At 43.8% G+C, this 19,528-nt stretch overlaps 1 protein-coding gene across 4 annotated transcripts in view; it reads left to right on the top strand.

Moving 5' to 3' along the window:
* The window catches only part of fnip1 (folliculin interacting protein 1), a 44,430-nt gene that overhangs the window by 12,586 nt on the left and 12,316 nt on the right, over window positions 1–19,528 (top strand). For 2 of the 4 annotated variants that reach the window (XM_079847866.1, XM_079847867.1), the window contains exons 3-12: window positions 3,930–4,052; window positions 5,030–5,133; window positions 5,774–5,848; window positions 8,061–8,143; window positions 10,218–10,301; window positions 10,601–10,672; window positions 13,399–13,534; window positions 14,484–14,685; window positions 14,762–14,847; window positions 19,148–19,294. In XM_079847866.1, coding sequence (XP_079703992.1) covers window positions 3,930–4,052; window positions 5,030–5,133; window positions 5,774–5,848; window positions 8,061–8,143; window positions 10,218–10,301; window positions 10,601–10,672; window positions 13,399–13,534; window positions 14,484–14,685; window positions 14,762–14,847; window positions 19,148–19,294 — 1,112 coding nt within the window. Of the gene's footprint in view, window positions 1–3,929; window positions 4,053–4,100; window positions 4,126–5,029; window positions 5,134–5,773; window positions 5,849–8,060; window positions 8,144–10,217; window positions 10,302–10,600; window positions 10,673–13,398; window positions 13,535–14,483; window positions 14,686–14,761; window positions 14,848–19,147; window positions 19,295–19,528 lie in introns of those variants that run through there. The other 2 variants (XM_079847869.1, XM_079847868.1) reach the window with 2 other exon arrangements.

The following is a 19,528-nucleotide window of genomic DNA, read 5'->3' as shown; positions in this document are numbered from 1 at the left end:
TGATTAACATGGAGAAGAGCCTTTTATCGTGTCGTGTGTGGTTAGCACAGTGTGTGAGACTCGGAGGATACTGCCGTACACACTTGAGTAACTGTGTCAGTTTACAGCAGCCGCTCTTCTAGAACATTACGGCCACACGTGTGCATCACATTTATTTACATTTTCCTTGTTTATTCAAAAATATTCTCAAACTTGGTAACTGTATCATGAATTATCTTATATACTCCGATTGTCGAATATATGGAAGTGAATGTGTTGTCGTTTAAACACCTTCATGATGATATAACGAGGAGAATCTGTCAGATTTACACCGCGTGAATTCATCCATCCTTACACACATAACAGTAGGAGACCAGTGGACATGGGATAAGAACACAGTTCATCTGGTATGAATAAAACACAACGTCAAAGTCCAATTATAATTGAAAGGATTATTATTGCATTATTAAAGCAGAATTTGTGTGTGTGTGTGTGTGTGTGTGTGTGTGTGTGTGTGTGTGTGTGTGTGTGTGTGTGCATTCCTTCACATCCACATGACGGGAGGCGTGTCTCTGCTCTCGCTCTCGGTCACGTCTGCAGGGTGTTTGTCATGAGCTGTCATGTGACCACACACACACACACACACACACACACACACACACACACACACACACACACACACACACATATGATCTGACTCAAAAATGAACGTTTTCCAAACCTGACTGCGGTCAACGGGTTCCAGCTGATGCTGGTGTGTAATGCAGCCAGATGAATAATGAACAGCGTGTGTGTGTGTGTGTGTGTGTGTGTGTGTTGGGGAGAGGCTCTGGAGACGCTAAAGCTGCAGTCACATGACACTTTAGAGAGAGAGAGAGAGAGAGAGAGAGAGAGCAAACGGCCCTGCTCACGAGTTGTTAAGGAAGTCATATGACCGTCTCACATGATCGAGTTCCTTTGTGCTCTTGAGGGCAGATGAGGCTCGGCATGAGCTGTTAATGACACAGACACACACACACACACACACACACACACACACACACACACACACACACACACACACACACACTCCAACACGTCACACAGATCACTCTTTATTCAATCACATTCACTGAATACACTGGAGATAAACTGCATTCAAGTTAAAGCATACAAAGTGTGTGTGTACACGCTCTGTCACATGACGTCACATTAACTCCAGCATACACTCGCCAAAACATGACCCAAATAATCATTTCACTTTTCCTGAGAATGTTTTACAGAGCAGTTCAAAGTCTTCCCCCAGAAATGAGCACTCGCCTCGTGTCGCTCCAGAAGTCTCTTCTGCTCACCAAGGCTGCATTTATTTTAGTAAAAATACAACAACAAAAAAAAACAGTAATATTGTTAAATGTTATTCCGATGTAAATCAGCTGTTTTCTATGTGAATATCTAGTAAAGTGTAATTTATTCCTGTGATCAAAGCTGAATGTTCAGCATCATTACTCCAGTCTTCAGTGTCACATGATCCTCCAGAAATCACTCTAATATGAGGATCTGATGATTATTATCAGTAGGGCTGGTCCGAATACCATTTTTTGAGCTTCGAAGCTTCGGTAGTAATGAACATCGAATATTCGAAGCTTCGGAGAGAGGGGGCTGAACATATTCTTCTCTCTAATAAAGGCAGGAATCTCTATGTGTCTGTATGTCCGTTTGCATTTTGATTATTTCGAGAACCGTTCATCCAATCGACTTCACACAGGAGTGCAGTGTCACATTTGGTGCAATATAGATGGACACGCGAGACGCGACACGTTCAGAATTAATAAACTTTTAGTAAACTACAGAACAGCGCGAGCGGGAAGCGGCGCACCTCACGCGGGCAGGGCTTATATGCTCCGAGAACGGACACTGCACTAGTGATATAAAACGCACACACACAGGTCTGTTAACTTAAGCAATACTTAAGGTAGTCTAATATTTTTCTGACTAACAAATTACTGACACAGTAAAGGGTAGATTTAAATAAAGAAAAACGAAATTTAAATAAAGAAAAACGAAATTAAGTTAAATTAAAAACTAGATTAATTTAGATTGATAATAACTGGTAAAAAGGCTAATACATTTTGTTTCTATTATTCTATTTTCCACAATGTCAAAGCAACGCAGCTTCACACAAAACACACACTCCGCTGTTCTGCACTTCTGTCCACACACACTCCGCTGTTCTCATGCGCTTCTGCACTTCTGTCCACACACACTCCGCTGTTCTCATGCGCTTCTGTCCACACACACTCCGCTGTTCTCATGCGCTTCTGTCCACACACACTCCGCTGTTCTCATGCGCTTCTGTCCACACACACTCCGCTGTTCTCATGCGCTTCTGTCCACACACACTCCGCTGTTCTCATGCGCTTCTGCACTTCTGTCCACACACACTCCGCTGTTCTCATGCGCTTCTGTCCACACACACTCCGCTGTTCTGCACTTCTGTCCACACACACTCCGCTGTTCTCATGCGCTTCTGTCCACACACACTCCACTGTTCTCATGCGCTTCTGTCCACACACACTCCGCTGTTCTCATGCACTTCTGTCCACACACACTCCGCTGTTCTCATGCACTTCTGTCCACACACACTCCACTGTTCTCATGCGCTTCTGTCCACACACACTCCGCTGTTCTCATGCGCTTCTGTCCACACACACTCCGCTGTTCTCATGCGCTTCTGTCCACACACACTCCGCTGTTCTCATGCACTTCTGTCCACACACACTCCGCTGTTCTCATGCACTTCTGTCCACACACACTCCGCTGTTCTCATGCGCTTCTGTCCACACACACTCCGCTGTTCTCATGCACTTCTGTCCACACACACTCCGCTGTTCTCATGCGCTTCTGTCCACACACACTCCGCTGTTCTCATGCACTTCTGTCCACACACACTCCGCTGTTCTCATGCGCTTCTGTCCACACACACTCCGCTGTTCTCATGCGCTTCTGTCCACACACACTCCGCTGTTCTGCACTTCTGTCCACACACACTCCGCTGTTCTCATGCGCTTCTGTCCACACACACTCCGCTGTTCTGCGCTCTAGCCAGAGAACACTCCCGTTGCCTGAGACGCGTGTCTCACAGTGTGCAAACTCCAGCCTGTTAACATGGAGCCGAAATAAAAACGCTCACGCCACGCAGCCAGTGTGTCGCCGGCCTTATTCAAGCGCGAATGAGAACCGTTTCGCGGAGGAACCCAGGTGTGCAAAAAAAAAAAACCAAAAAAAAAAACAACAATATTCTAATGTCAAATTTTCAGATCGAATACCCACCCACCGAACGAATATTCGGGTCCAGCCCTAATTATCAGTGTTGAAAACAGTTGAGGACAATTTTTTTCCCCAGGATTTTTTAATTAATAGAAAATTCAAAAGAACAGCATTTATTTGAAATATAATCTTTTGTAACATTATAAATGTCTTTACTATAATTTTTAATTAATTTAATGCATCCTTGATGAATAAAAGTGTTAATTTATTTTATCCCCCCCCCCCCCAAAATAAAACAAAACAAAGCAAATCTTACTGACCCCAAGCGTGTGAAAGGCAGTGCACACCTGATCATGCGTCATTACGCCGCTCGAGCTGAGGATGGGTGTGTTATTTTGCGTTAGTGTCACATTCAGTTCAGACTCTTGATTAAATGATTAATGACATTAACTGGCGCTCCAGACGAAGATAACCTTAAATGTGTTTTCACAATGACGGTGTAGGGTTTGCTGAGTGTGTGTGTGTAAGGTTTGCTGAGTGTGTGTGTGTAGGGTTTGCTGTGTGTGTGTGTGTGTGTGTGTGTGTGTGTGTGTGTGTGTGTGTGTGTGTGTGTGTGTGTGTGTGTGTGTGTGTGTGTGTGTGTGTGTAGGGTTTGCTGAGTGTGTCTGTGTAAGGTTTTCTGAGAGTGTGTGTGTTGTCTGCAGAGGGTGTGTGTGGAGACGCAGGGGAAGGTGTTCGGGAAGTGTTGTGCGCTGAGACCCACGGGTGGCAGCTCCAGTTCTCTGGACAGCAGCTCCTCCGAGCCCAGAGACCAGACCCGCTTCCAGGTGAGACACACACACACACACACACACACACACACACACACACTCCGAGCCCAGAGACCAGACCCGCTTCCAGGTGAGACACACACACATGTGCTTGAGTAAAAGTACTGATACCCTATTGAAATATTACTCCAGTAAAAGTGTCATTTTCAGTTGAATCGAGTAGCCAGTAGTCGACACAGAGAGAGATTAGTGCAGACTATTAAAGTCCCCCTGTAGTCAATCATTTATCCCTTAAATCTCATCTGTGATCACCAAAATTACATATTTAAATGACACATTCTTCATGCCTTAAAATATCTTGAATGTAACTCGACACCCTTGCCTCATTTAGTATGCGTGGTTCTATGAATATTCAAATGAGCCCCGCCTCCACTCACTCACTCAGCTCAGAGATCCACTGGTTGACGATCACACGTTGATCTGATTGGTTACAAGGTAGTTTGTGACGTCAGAAACACCAGCGATTTCAAAGCGTGTTTTTGAGACTGTCTTTGGTTCACTGCAGTTTTAAGGAGGAAATACTCAGCAATGCTGTCGACTTATGAATTTACACATGGTTTGTCTTAAAGCAGATTAAAAACACCACATAGACACATAAACAACATTAAAAGCTGGATTTACACCACAGTGGAACTTTAACACAACAATATTAGTATTGTAATTTTACTGTCTCTGATTTAATGAGTCACTCGTTTTCATTCACTCACTCCTTAAAGTGCACTATATTAGAGTGATGAGGACACAGCTACTGTCTTTATGAATGGATCAATGAATCATTCATTCGTTGAATGTCATTCATTTTAGAAACAAAACACCACTGTGTGTTGCTTGGACACACACACACACACACACACACACACACACACACACACACACACACACACACACACACACACACACCAGTTTAGTTTGGGACTATTAACTTTTGTATATTGAAACTAACTGTAACTGTGCTGTGTGTGTGTTTCCCGCAGGCCTCGTCGCGGTGCGCGTCAGACGCTAACATGCTCGGGGAGATGATGTTCGGCTCGGTGGCCATGAGCTACAAAGGCTCGACGCTGAAGATCCACCAGATCAGGTGAGGCCGAGGCGAGCGCTCAGTGTTGGGGGAGGTTACTCTTAAAATTCATGCATTACTCCCAAAAAAAGAGACTAATTGCGTTGCTTTTTATTTGCGTTACTTTCTCTCACCTGGGCTGGGCTTATTAACACTCTTATTTCTAAATCTAATCTAAAGTCATTTTTGCTCATTAGTACGGTTGAATTAGATCATCGAAGGTCAGCAGCAAAGACATCGGTTAATAAAGTGAGATTAAATACATAAAGTGTATTTGTGTCATTTAATATAGTTAATTATAAAAGTTTTGCGTAAAATGTTATTCATTTTGAGGAACACTGAATGTTTTCGTGCAAGTGAGACGAGTGCATAAAAAAATAACTAAAATAGCCATCATGTTTATACACAACTCACTTTAATTCTCTCCACATGAGGACAGGAGAGCTGTCAGTCATTAACTGGGGCAAAGTAACTAGCGTTACGTGTTTGACGAAGTAACTGTTGATATTTTGAGATATTAAAAAGTAACGCGTGACTTTACTAGTTACTTGAAAAAGTAATCTGATTACGTAACTCCAGTTACTTGTCATGATGAACAGTCTGTGCTGATCAGGTGTGTGTGTGTGTGTGTGTGTGTGTGTGTGTGTGTGTGTGTTTCCAGATCTCCTCCACAGCTGATGCTCAGTAAAGTGTTTACAGCCAGAACGGGCGGCAGTGCCTACGGGAGCCTGAACACGTAAGCTCTCGCTCACCGCTAGATTAGCTCACGCTCACCGCTAGGTTAGCTGGGTCCGCTCACGCTCACCGCTAGATTAGCTCACGCTCACCGCTAGATTAGCTCACGCTCACCGCTAGATTAGCTGGGTCCGCTCTCGCTCATCGCTAGATTAGCTGGATCCGCTCACGCTCACCGTTAGATTAGCTCACGCTCACCGCTAGATTAGCTCACGCTCACCGCTAGATTAGCTGGGTCCGCTCACGCTCACCGCTAGATTAGCTCACGCTCACCGCTAGATTAGCTCACGCTCACCGCTAGATTAGCTGGGTCCGCTCACGCTCACCGCTAGATTAGCTGGGTCCGCTCACGCTCACCGTTAGATTAGCTCACGTTCACCGCTAGATTAGCTCACGCTCACCGCTAGATTAGCTGGGTCCGCTCTCGCTCATCGCTAGATTAGCTGGATCCGCTCACGCTCACCGCTAGATTAGCTCACGCTCACCGCTAGATTAGCTGGGTCCGCTCTCGCTCATCGCTAGATTAGCTGGATCCGCTCACGCTCACCGCTAGATTAGCTCACGCTCACCGCTAGATTAGCTGGGTCCGCTCTCGCTCATCGCTAGATTAGCTGGATCCGCTCACGCTCACCGCTAGATTAGCTCACGCTCATCGCTAGATTAGCTGGATCCGCTCACGCTCATCACTAGATTAGCTCACGCTCACCGTTAGATTAGCTGGGTCCGCTCACGCTCACCGCTAGATTAGCTGGGTCCGCTCTCGCTCATCGCTAGATTAGCTGGGTCCGCTCACGCTCACCGCTAGATTAGCTGGGTCCGCTCTCGCTCATCGCTAGATTAGCTGGATCCACTCACGCTCATCGCTCGATTAGCTCACACTCACCGTTAGATTAGCTGGGTCCGCTCTCGCTCATCGCTAGATTAGCTGGATCTGCTCACGCTCACCGCTAGATTAGCTCACGCTCACCGCTAGATTAGCTGGATCTGCTCACGCTCACCACTAGATTAGCTCACGCTCACCGCTAGATTAGCTGGATCTGCTCACGCTCACCGCTAGATTAGCTCACGCTCACCGCTAGATTAGCTGGATCCGCTCACGCTCACCGCTAGATTAGCTGGATCTGCTCACGCTCACCGCTAGATTAGCTGGATCCGCTCACGCTCATCGCTAGATTAGCTCACGCTCACCGTTAGATTAGCTGGGTCCGCTCTCGCTCATCGCTAGATTAGCTGGATCCGCTCACGCTCACCGCTAGATTAGCTGGGTCCGCTCTCGCTCATCGCTAGATTAGCTGGATCTGCTCATGCTCACCGCTAGATTAGCTCACGCTCACCTCTAGATTAGCTGGATCCGCTCACGCTCACCGCTAGATTAGCTGGATCCGCTCACGCTCACCATTAGATTAGCTCACGCTCACCGCTAGATTAGCTGGGTCCGCTCTCGCTCATCGCTAGATTAGCTGGATCTGCTCACGCTCACCGCTAGATTAGCTGGGTCCGCTCTCGCTCATCGCTAGATTAGCTGGATCTGCTCACGCTCACCGCTAGATTAGCTCACGCTCACCGCTAGATTAGCTGGATCCGCTCACGCTCACCGCTAGATTAGCTGGATCCGCTCACGCTCACCGTTAGATTAGCTCACGCTCACCGCTAGATTAGCTGGATCCGCTCACGCTCACCGCTAGATTAGCTGGGTCCGCTCACGCTCACCGCTAGATTAGCTGGGTCCGCTCACGCTCACCGCTAGATTAGCTGGGTCCGGTGCCTCAATGCTGTTTTATTTAACATGTTTAGTCATTGGAGGTTTGCATAGTATTCTGAATCTGCATTTCACTGATCTTATTCAGTTGGTTATTCACTTATTCATCAAGTGAGATGAGTAAATGCATGCTCACATTTAATCTAGAACTACAATAACCATCATGTTTACACACACACACACACACACACACACACACACACACACACACACACACACACACACACACACACACACACACACACACACACACACACACACACACACACACACACCGCCTCTGCACTTCGATTTCTCTCAACATGAGGACAGGAGACAAAAGTAACTCAGATATTGTATTGAACATTTTAAAAGTAATGTGTTACTTTACTAGTTACTTGAAAAGGTAATCTGATTACATAACCCAAGTTACTTGTAATGTGTTTCACCAACACTGCTGTCGATTGCTTCCCAGACTTCAGGACAGTCTGGAGTTCATCGGTCAGGACTCCGGCGCGCTCCGGCCCGAGCACAACAGCGGCTTTCTGGGAAGCATAGGTAACTCTCAGCTTACAGTTACTCCAGCCACATTCTTGTTACCGAGATGAATCCTGAGCTGCGTTTATAGTTCCAGCTGTCCGTCTGAAGACATTCTGTGCTGTTTTATTCTCTCTCTCATTGTGTAATTCTTCATGACGTTTTGATCTGTGTTTCCCCACGTTACATGTAAAAGCTTTCTTGTGTGTCTATCCTCTTCCATTGTAAGTAACATTTCATATGAAATCGTCACAAAGCTGCTCTAAACACGTGATTATGTGTTTGTTCGGAAGACTCGCGGTGCCTCTTGAAGAACATGTCCAGGTCACAACTGTTTAACCCAAACTTTGTGTTTAGTGCACGATTTAGCACTTGCAAAGCTTTTTATTTCTTTAAAGAAATTAAGTCACTGAGAAAAGCCTAATTTGACAGCTGATTCACACAGACACGGTGCTGTGACCTCTCGAGTGACCATTACCGCTAGTTCATCATAGCTTCATCACTGAAATGATAAATCTCCGAAACACCGCTTGTGTCCGCTCGTTAGCTTGTGTCCGCTCGTTAGCTTGTGTCCGCTCGTTAGCTCGTGTCCGCTCGTTAGCTTGTGTCCGCTCGTTAGCTTGTGTCCGCTCGTTAGCTCGTGTCCGCTCGTTAGCTCGTGTCCGCTCGTTAGCTCGTGTCCGCTCGTTAGCTCGTGTCCGCTCGTTAGCTCGTGTCCGCTCGTTAGCTTGTGTCCCTGTCATTCATCATCCAGCTGAACGTACTGATGCAAAAGAAAAAGTGATTAATTGTCATGAAAATAAAGTACAACACAACAGATCCTACTGGACTTAAATATAGCCTTGAAGCGTGATAAAGTGCATTTAGAGTGACCCCTGACCTGAACATGTTTTTGTGAGCGTCGCCCGACCATCACACACACTGCCGTTCAAACGTTCTGGATCGGTAAGATCTTTAATGTTTTTAAAAGAAGTCTCTTCTGCTCACCAAGGCTGCATTTATTTGATTAAAAATACAGAAAGAAAACGGTAATATTGTTAAATATTATTCCAATGTTGAACAGCTGTTTATTATAAAAAAAATTTCAGGATTCTTTAATGAATAGAAAGTTCAAAAGAACAGCATTTATTTCAAATAAAGAGCTTTTGTAACATTATGAATGTCTTTACTGACACTTTTGATCAATTTAATGCATCATTGCTGAATAAAAGTATTAATTTCTTTTAGTTTCTTTCCAATTTTTTAAAAAAATATTCTTACTGACCCCAAACTTTTGAACGGTAGTGTTTAATGTTACAAAAGCTTTTTATTTCAGATAAATTCTGTTCTTTTGAACTTTCTATTCATCAAAGAATCCTGAAAAAAAATGTCCTCAACTGTTTTCTAACACTGATAATAATCATAAATGTTTCTTGATCATCAAATCCTCATATTAGTGATTTCTGAAGGATCATGTGACACTGAAGACTGGAGTAATGATGCTGAAAATACAGCTTTGATCACAGGAATAAATTACACGTTACTATATATTCACATAGAAAACATTTATTTTACATTGTCATAATATTTAACAATATTATTGTTTTTTTAATCAGATAAATGCAGCCTTGGAGAACAGAAGAGACTTCTTTAATGTTTTAAAAGATCTCAGCGATCCCGAGCCTTTGAACGGCAGTGTGTGTTTGAGTTGAGTTTAGCGTTTGTGTGTAACACTCTCAGAATGAACGGCACTGTTCACCAGATAAACGAGTCCCACAGACTCACTCACACACACTGTGTGTTTGTTCTGTGGTGTTAATCTGCCTGTGTGCGTCAGCTTCAGACACACTCGCGCTCAAAGCTTCAGAGCCGTTCGAGATGTGATGCTTTTCTCCAGCTCACCAACACTGCATTTATCTGATCAAATAGAAAACTTAAAAAAACTTTTAAATTGTAACAGTATTTGATGAGATAAATGCAGCGCTGGTGAGCAGAAGAGACTCTTTCCGAAGCGCCGCACAGCGCTCATGTTGAGGTGTGTGTGCGTCCTGTACTTGACTAACCGTCTGATGTGTGTGTTCTTCCTCCTGTTCTCCTGGCCGTGTGCGCGTCACAGGTTTCTCTCAGCTCTGCAGCCCGCGCCGGGCGCTCTCAGAGCAAGGCCCTCTCCGCCTCATCAAGAGCGCCTCTTTCTTTTCAGGTTGGCGTGTGTGTGTGTACGAGTGTGTGTGTGCATGTGCATGTGCATCCAGAGCTTTGCTTGTGACAGCATCACGTGTAACTGGTATAGATCTGAGCGGGTGTGAACTCTAGCTTTGACGAGCCCGTCCCCCATAAGCCACCGGTGTCCCTCTCCTGCCTGCGCTGTAAGCATGTGTGTGTGTGTGTGTGTAGAGCACAGTGGTGGTGATGAGATGCCTGGATGTATGGATGGTGGAGGGTACGGATGATCAAACTCTTTAAGACTCTCTTGCGTGACTGTTTGTCTCTTCCTCTCAGGGCACAGTAACCCGATGGACATGCCGGGCCGAGGACCGAACGATGAGCGGGACAGTGGCATCGCTCGCTCAGGTGAGATGCAGAACACACACACACACACTTCAGCTTCGACACACAGATGAGGAAGATGCAGAACACACACACACTTCAGCTTGGACACGCAGATGTTGAAGCTGCAAAACACACACTTCAGCTTGGACACACAGATGTTGAAGCTGCAGAACACACACACACACACACACACACACACACACACACACACACAAACACACACACACACTTCAGCTTCGACACACAGACGTTGAAGCTGCAGAACACACACACACACACACACACACACACACACACACACACACACACACACACACACACACACACACACTTCAGCTTCGACACACAGACGTTGAAGCTGCAGAACACACACACACACACACACACACACACACACACACACACACACTTCAGCTTCGACACACAGATGTTGAAGTGTCTGATGGGACACACAATTACTGCATGCAGTTGTTTAGTTTTATTTCTGGGCTATAATTAAGAAAATGTCATATTTGCCATGAAATCCATTTTGCTTTTTCATTTACATTCTTTTAAAATTGCATTTTAATGATTGAACTAAATTTTAATATGATCTGCTGAATTCATTTTTGATAGAAAGCAAACAAAGTGCTGCACACAAATAGAGAATTACTTGTTAAATTGATACATTAATGAAAAATGTGATATTCCTTAAATACTGTTTTAATAAATGTGATTGTTGCTGCTCAGAGCAGCTCTGGAGATGAAGTTCATGTGCTCATCATGAGATGAACTAGTGTTTTCTGAGTCAGTGTTGGCTGCAAAAATGAAGTTGACGTTGCTGACTCGTCATCTCTGCAGTTTAGTGAACGCGTGCGCTCCTATAGAGTAAAATCCACCTTTCATTTGGATTATGTAATCAAAGTGTATTTGTTTTCGTTTTAATTGGTTTGTTTAAAAGTAGACATTTCAAGCTACTATAGGCATATTTCTCATGTCTGTGAGGCAAGTATCCTATACGCCGAGTTTTGGTTAATTTGTGACGCGCTCCAGTTCTTCCTGCAGTCGAAGACAGAGGAAGTTTTGAATCTCTTGAAGCTCCGCCCTCTGCCGGGAGCAGCAGCTCATTTGCATTTAAAGGGACAGACACACACACAAGCTCTTGAAGCTCCGCCCTCTGTGCCGGGAGCAGCAGCTCATTTGCATTTAAAGGGACAGACACACACACAAGCTCTTGAAGCTCCGCCCTCTGCCGGGAGCAGCAGCTCATTTGCATTTAAAGGGACAGACACACACACAAGCTCTTGAAGCTCCGCCCTCTGTGCCGGGAGCAGCAGCTCATTTGCATTTAAAGGGACAGACACACACACAAGCTCTTGAAGCTCCGCCCTCTGTGCCGGGAGCAGCAGCTCATTTGCATTTAAAGGGACAGACACACACACAAGCTCTTGAAGCTCCGCCCTCTGTGCCGGGAGCAGCAGCTCATTTGCATTTAAAGGGAAAGACACACACAAGTTCTTGAAGCTCCGCCCTCTGTGCCGGGAGCAGCAGCTCATTTGCATTTAAAGAGACACACAAAAACGGTGCGTTTTTGTTCACCCTCAAAAAGTGACAATTTTAACATGCTATATAAAAATATCTGTGGGGTATTTTGAGCTAAAACTTCACACACACACACTCTGGGGACATCAGAGACTAAATCTTGTGAAAAGGGCATTATACCACTCCTTTAACAAATGAATGAGGAGAGTAGAGAATGACGTCCCGGGTCCATACAGACCCTAGGTTTGCGTTTAAGGGTTAAATGTACAGCCCTACTTTTGATTCATTCATCCAAAATTTGCCAAATTCCGTGTTATACTGTAAAGTCTATTTTTATGACTGGATTCTGCAATGTTTTCTACGTCTCTCTTGAATCATAGGGCCCTTAAAGTCATTTGTGATAGGAAATATCAGAGGATACTAGTAAAGTGAAATTCACTCTCAAATCTCTGGACGTTTTCTTATTAGAGACTTTCGAATGCTACTGAAGTCATTGTGAAAGGGAAGTTGCTCTCGTCTTTTCTCCTCTATTGTGTCGTATATGCGAGTGAAACGCTTCAGGAGCAAGAACAAATGTGGGCGGAGCTTGATTGTGTCTGTGGGGAATTGATTGGATGGTTGTGGTTTGCTATTGGCTGATCTCATGTGAGTGACAGGTTATAGCCCCGCCCACATCATCAGAGAAGAGAAGAGATGCTGCAAGAGGAAGATATTCTGATTCAACAGTATAAACACAATAATGTGCACCGATAAATCTGCCCCAGAAATCTCTCGAATATCTCGATATGAACATGTTGTTGTGTCCTGAATGAGAGTGCGCTGGTGTCGGACGTCCTGAAGCTCAGCCTGGGGTCGCGGCTCAGGAATATCTGAGACCTGGAAAAGCTTGTGCAATGGAAAGAGCATAGCTGGGATCTCTCGCTCGGCTAATGCTGTGTCACACACACACTCATGCTTATATTTAGCCCTTCCCCAAACTGCCCGTCAGCGCTAGTAAACGAGGAGGCTAATTCAGGCACATGCGCTTCGTCTCCACTGAGCTCCTCCAGCGCCTGAACACCTGCTGTTAGAGGAACACCACATCAGCTTTACTTCAGTGTGTTCTTCAGATTGGGGTTGATACTTCAGTCCAAAGAGTCAATCCCAATCCCAGTGTGTGTGATAATGAGTGACTGTGTGTGTGTGTGTGTGTGCTCACTGACTCTCTGCTCCTCTGTTCTCCGCAGCGTCTCTCAGTAGTCTGTTGATCACCCCGTTCCCGTCCCCGGGCTCGTCTCTCGCCAGTAGCTGTGCCAGTAGCTACCAGAGGCGCTGGTTACGCAGCCAGACCACCAGCCTGGAGAACGGCGTCTTCCCTCGATGGTGCGGCTCACACACACACACACACACACACACACACCACACACACACACACACACACACACACACACACACACACACACACACACACACACACACACACACACACACACACACACACACACACACACTTTACAGCGGGGGCTGGGCAAGATGAACACAAGTCTTACATCACCATAAGGAGATATAGTAGTTGTTTTTGCCTTAAATAAGTTTAAGATGCCAAAATATTAGAGACCATGAAATTTAAAGACAAGTAAACAGTAATAAAATGAAATAAACAGTGTTTTTATCAGAAATAAGAAATACTACAGAAATGGAAAAGTCTTCCCTGTATGTATTAAATACGCATTAAATCTACATTAGTTATCATTTATATACATTAATTCTTATTAAAGCTACAAAAGTTATTCAGTGATTTTCTCTGTCTTTTGTTTTTTGATTAACATTGACACACATCTTAAGTTTCTTCCGGTAACGAACACGTCACAATATTCCTCATTATAATAATTAATGCACAGAATAAAGGGGCGGGGCCTGGGTGAGTTAGTTAGTAGTGTGTTAAACTGGCGATTATGGTAAGGGGCGGGACATTTCCCAAACACACTCGAAGCGCTCGACCAATCACAACACACTGCTCCAGCCGACCAATCAGAGCACAGTGTGCTTTTCAGAAGGAGGGGCTTCATAGAGACAGGAAGTAAACAGAGTGTTACTGACAGACTGGGAAGAGAGGAGCCGCAACAGTGGAGAATATGAGGAGAATAATCAACATTCAAGCAGGAAAACCTGTTCTAGTAGAGCCTGAAAACAACTTTGAGAAACAACATAATAGGTCCTCTCTAACAAATGAGAAATGACAAAAAGCACTGGGGACTCATTAGTGCGAGACGACTCACACTTCAGGGTTCAGAGTTTGGTTCGGGCACTGTGTAACTGGTTTGCATTGCAGGTCTGTGGAGGAGAGCTTCAACATGTCTGATGAGAACAGCGGGCCGAGTCTGGGCGTCGCCAGGAAGAAGAAGATCGCCATCGGTGTCATCTTTCTGCTCTCGCCCAACGAGGAAGAGAACGCCAAGTTCCAGGACTTCTTCTTCTCTCACTTTCCGCTCTTCGAGAGCCACATGAACAAACTCAAAAGTGCCACCGAGCAGGTTAGACTTTTGTCTAATTCTTGAGCCTGTGCCATCTGTTGAGTCTCTCTTACGCCGCGCGGCTCTGTGTTCACAGGCTATGATACTGAGCCGCAGGTCAGCGGATGCCAGCCAGAGAGCTTTGGCGTACAGTCGAATGGTGGACGGCCTCAATGAGTTTAGGTGAGTGTGTGTGATGACATGTCTGTGAACACTGATCACCAGGTGTTTTGGTTATTTGCTTCCAACAAAAGTCCAGCCAAAGGTTTAATGGACACTTTGACCCACTTATCCACTCATGTGACGCGAGATCAGCGCTGATCTGGGAGCGCTTCCACTGAATCATTGCAAGTGAAGGTGTTTAATCTTCTACTTCTGGTCCTGTATGAACGACAGCGTGAGCACCATGACCTTTGACACGATTCACACGATGACCTTTGACACAATTCACACGATAACTCATCATGTGCATGACGGCAAGAAGCATTATATATTTCAAAGACGTAAAAACAAAAATCAACTTGTCAATCATATTTGAAGGGGCGGGTGAAAGTGAATTTTACTTGCTTGACCGGACGAGTATCCTGATTAAAACATCAATAACAAAAAATAACTAGGGAATCACCAAAACACGAGAATGATTCTGCATTTATTTAGTGTAAGTGGTGATTGATAGTGAATAATAATGTAATATTTACTGACGGTAACAAGGTTGTGCTGTTGAGGAGAAATTGCAACAAATAAGCGCAGCTCACACATAGTTACCATACTTTAACAGTTAACATACTGCGGTAAACATTCAAAATGTGGAGTTTTTATATTGATAACATATGATACAGTTCAGCAACATCACATGACCAAGAGTGCTGAATACCATCACGATTGAAAATGTGACACTGATTTCAAATGTCAGTTCAATAAACAAGAAAATAAATGATTGATGATTCAGCGTTTTGATCGAATCGTCATTCATAAACAACTGCCTCATTTCTGAACGAATCAGCCGTTTGAACAAATCGTTTAAATGAATGACTCAGTGACTCTCATTAAGACGGTCACCTGCCGCCACCTACCGGTGGTTTAGTTTCATGTTTAAAATTAGCATTCTTTCCAATATTTCTTATTTGTATATTCAAAAAAATATATAAAACAGTCTCATAACTAGTTAATGCAGTTAATTTTTCAGTGTAAATTATTTAATTTGATTGGTAACAGCCCTATTGTGTCTTATTATTCTAATTTAATTTATTGATCAAATTAAGAATAAAGTAAAGAAATAAAGTAAAGACACAAAATAAAGAAAGAAGCGATTCTGAACTGCCTGAAACGAGTCGTCAGTAATTCCAGTCTCACTTCCTGCTCGAACCTGCATAGGTTTCTGACCAATCACAAGAGTCTGGGTTATCTGGCCAATCAGAGCAGAGCAGCTCTCAGGAAGGCGGGGTTTAGAGACTGAATCCTTTATCAAACCGTTTCAGACACTTGAGGAAAGAGGTGCTGCTGCAATGAATATTGTGTTTTGACCTTGAATGCATGTAAACCTATTGTTGCAGACTCCAAAATAAAATGAATAGCCTTTAAAACAGCACTAAAGGGGCACTTTAAAACAGCAGAAATTACACGCTTTTGTTTTAACGATCAATTAATTGATTAACAGTCAACATGGATAAGTGCTAAATTAAATAGATTGCTAAATTCAGACATTTAAATTGAATATGGTGATACTTGTGCACGTCCTGTTTTGTCTACGTTTTAAATTCTGTGTAGTATGAGCTTTAACCTGACCATTAATATATTAGTGTACAATAATAATAATGCTTTTAAAGAGGAGCATGGAACATATCCTGAAGTCTCTTGTGGAGGCAGCAGAGCGAGGGCTCGTGTCGCTGTAAAATAAGCTCTGTTCGTGTCAGTGCTTCAGAGCTGACCCACTAATGCACCATCTCAAACTTCCAAGTCATATGCCTGTTGGTGTGTGGCCAGAGCAACCTGACCCCAGTGCCACAGAAACCTTATCTCCCTCACGTACTGTCAGGACAGACCAGAATAGTCAATAATGTGCAAGGGAACAGACAAACAAATCTTTCAGATTTCCCACCTCCAGCGGGCTAATTATACTCCCAGAGCTCTGGCGATCTGACGGAAGATCATAGTGCGTCACTATCTGGTGTTTGTATTGCCAAAGTTCACTGGTCAACCATCAGCTCTTTTTTAAACAAATTTATGTCTAATGGAAATACAAGTCCCCCTGTAGTCAATCATTGTATCCCATAAAAGTCATGTGATCACCAAAATTACATATTTAAACTTTAAAAAAAAAGTCTTCATGCCTTAAAATATCTTGAATGTAACTCGACACCCTCGCCTCATTTAGTATGCGTGGTTCTATGAATATGCAAATGAGCCCTGCCTCCACTCACTCCCTCAGCTCAGAGATCCACTGGTTGACGATCACACGTTGATCTGATTGGTTACAAGGTAGTTTGTGACGTCAGAAACACCAGCGATTTCAAAGTGTGTTTTTGAGACTGTCTTTGGTTCACTGCAGTTTTAAGGAGGAAATACTCAGCAATGCTGTCGACTTATGAACTTACACATGGTTTGTCTTAAAGCAGATTAAAAACACCACATAGACACATAAACAACATTAAAAACTTAGTGCATATGCAGCAGTATAACAATACACATCAATATTTATTTTTATTATCATTATCTAGCATACCAGAGACATTCAATGCATTTATTACAATTTGAATCAAATATTGTTAATATGTAGTAGGAGTTGCACACGTGTGTTATATTGTGAATTCATCTCTTAAATTATCACCCAGCCCTTATTTGGAGTGACGAACGTTTAGCGCGTGTCGTTTTCTGTCAGAGCGGTGTATGAAAGAAGACCTGAGCGCTTCATAACTCTTACCTAATCCAGTGCTAAAGCAGTTTCTGTCTGTTCGCTGCTCCTGCACGAGGCTTTTTATAGGCCACTGCACACTAACCTCAGTACTGGGAAGTGTAGTTCGGCTTGGGAAGGGTGTACTTTGTCCCTTTTCCAAGTGTCAGGTTGTTAAGCAGCACACGCTCGGGTGTTTGTGCAAACATCTGCATCTTTCCCAGTGTCTAATCAGCACCAGTGATGGTAAACAACACGTGGGAAATCTGCTCAGTTCACTTCTGCGTTACAGATTGGAATTAAAGTTGCTGTAGAATCCTGAGGTCTTCTTTGTGTATGATAAAGTGGAGGAAGCAGTCCTAATCTCTTTCCTAAACTCCTACTGGTCTCTTTTATAAAACTGTGTGTAGGATCCGCACTAAAAGTGTATGTGCGCTCTAAAGCCAAAAATGTTGTACGCCCAAAAAATATTCAGACTTATAAAAGCGTGTGAACCTGCGCTAAATCCCCTTTATAATCCCCAGTCAGCAGAAGACTGTGTTCACACCCCGAAATAACCATATATGAGCTTACAACGCCTCGTTTACTATGCAGATCCTCATCTGCATATCATTTGCATATGCATAATCATCCACGTGATTCCATGTTTAACGGTACAAGACATTAGGAAAATATGAGATACGGATGTGCGACACATTACATTGCTAAAAATCATTTAGTAGCCGATCCTTGCATTGTTTTTTAATAAATCAATCAAATAATGTGAAATTCAGAGAAAGTTTTTCTAAAACTTTTCCACTGGCCAAATAGTATTTGTAATTGCTTTATATTTTTAATGGAAACTGATAGGCCTTATTGTGCGTTATTGATAATTATTCACATGAAAATATTTTCTCGGATCATGAGTTTTCTGCTATTATCATGCGCCAAGCAAACATTAAAACACAGCAAACCGCAGGAAAAGTGTTCGAACGCATCGCATCCACTACTAATATTTATAATTTCTGGAATATCAAAAAATGTTGTAACTTCTCAATAATGATTTAATGTAATTTTAGTGCTTAACTCCATTAATGAGAATGCCATATTTACTCTAAATGTGTAAATCAGATGTAAAACATTAGTTTAAATCATTCTTTTATTTTTTTAAACTGTTATTGTGAATATTTATGACTCATAATGAAGATTGAAGTGGTTTTCCTTCATCTGCCTTCACTCCCTCAGATCCAAAATGTCGCCAAAATGTTCGTATGCATGGATCAGGGTTTGCACGCAGGTGCACATTCTCCCGTCACGTTTGTTTTGAATAAATCACAACTGATGCGTGTGAAGTGGCGTACGGCTCATTCAGGGCAGTTCTGTGCGCCGCAGCGGTTGTAAACGAGACCCCTGGACCGCGGCCCATGTTCCCCGTCTGCGGGACACTTCCAGACGTCAGATATGCTGCAGTGGTCTTTCCCAGCCGGGGCAGCCCTGCGCAACTGAGACGCTCTTTGTTTCAGCTGTTGACAAAAGCTCTTCTGTCTCTCTGTGTGTGTGTGTGTGTGTGTGTGTGTGTGTGTGTGTGTGTGTGTGTGTGCGGACGGCCTGTAGGACGACCATCTGCAACCTGTACACGATGCCACGCGTGTCCGAGCCCGTCTGGCTCACCATGATGTCGGGTCCGCCTGAGAAGAACCAGCTGTGTGGCCACTTCATGCGGGAGCTGGCGCTGCTAATGGAGCAAGCCTCCAAGAACCAGTTGAGTAACGCCACGTGTACTTCTCAAGGCATTGCATGCTGGGATATTTAGGGGTTGGGTATCGTTTGAATTTTAACGATTTCGATTCTGCTTATCGATTCTGATTCTTATCAATTCCTAATTTCGATTCCAATAAGGTAAAAACAACAACCTTAGATATCATTCACATTTAGTCTTATCGCAAAACATGTAATTGTATCTGAATATCATGAACAGGAATCAACAGGCTGAAA

Source organism: Squalius cephalus (assembly GCF_949319135.1).
Source record: "Squalius cephalus genome assembly, chromosome: 17".
Classification (NCBI taxonomy): domain Eukaryota; kingdom Metazoa; phylum Chordata; class Actinopteri; order Cypriniformes; family Leuciscidae; genus Squalius; species Squalius cephalus.
This window is presented reverse-complemented; position numbering and strand designations above follow the sequence as displayed.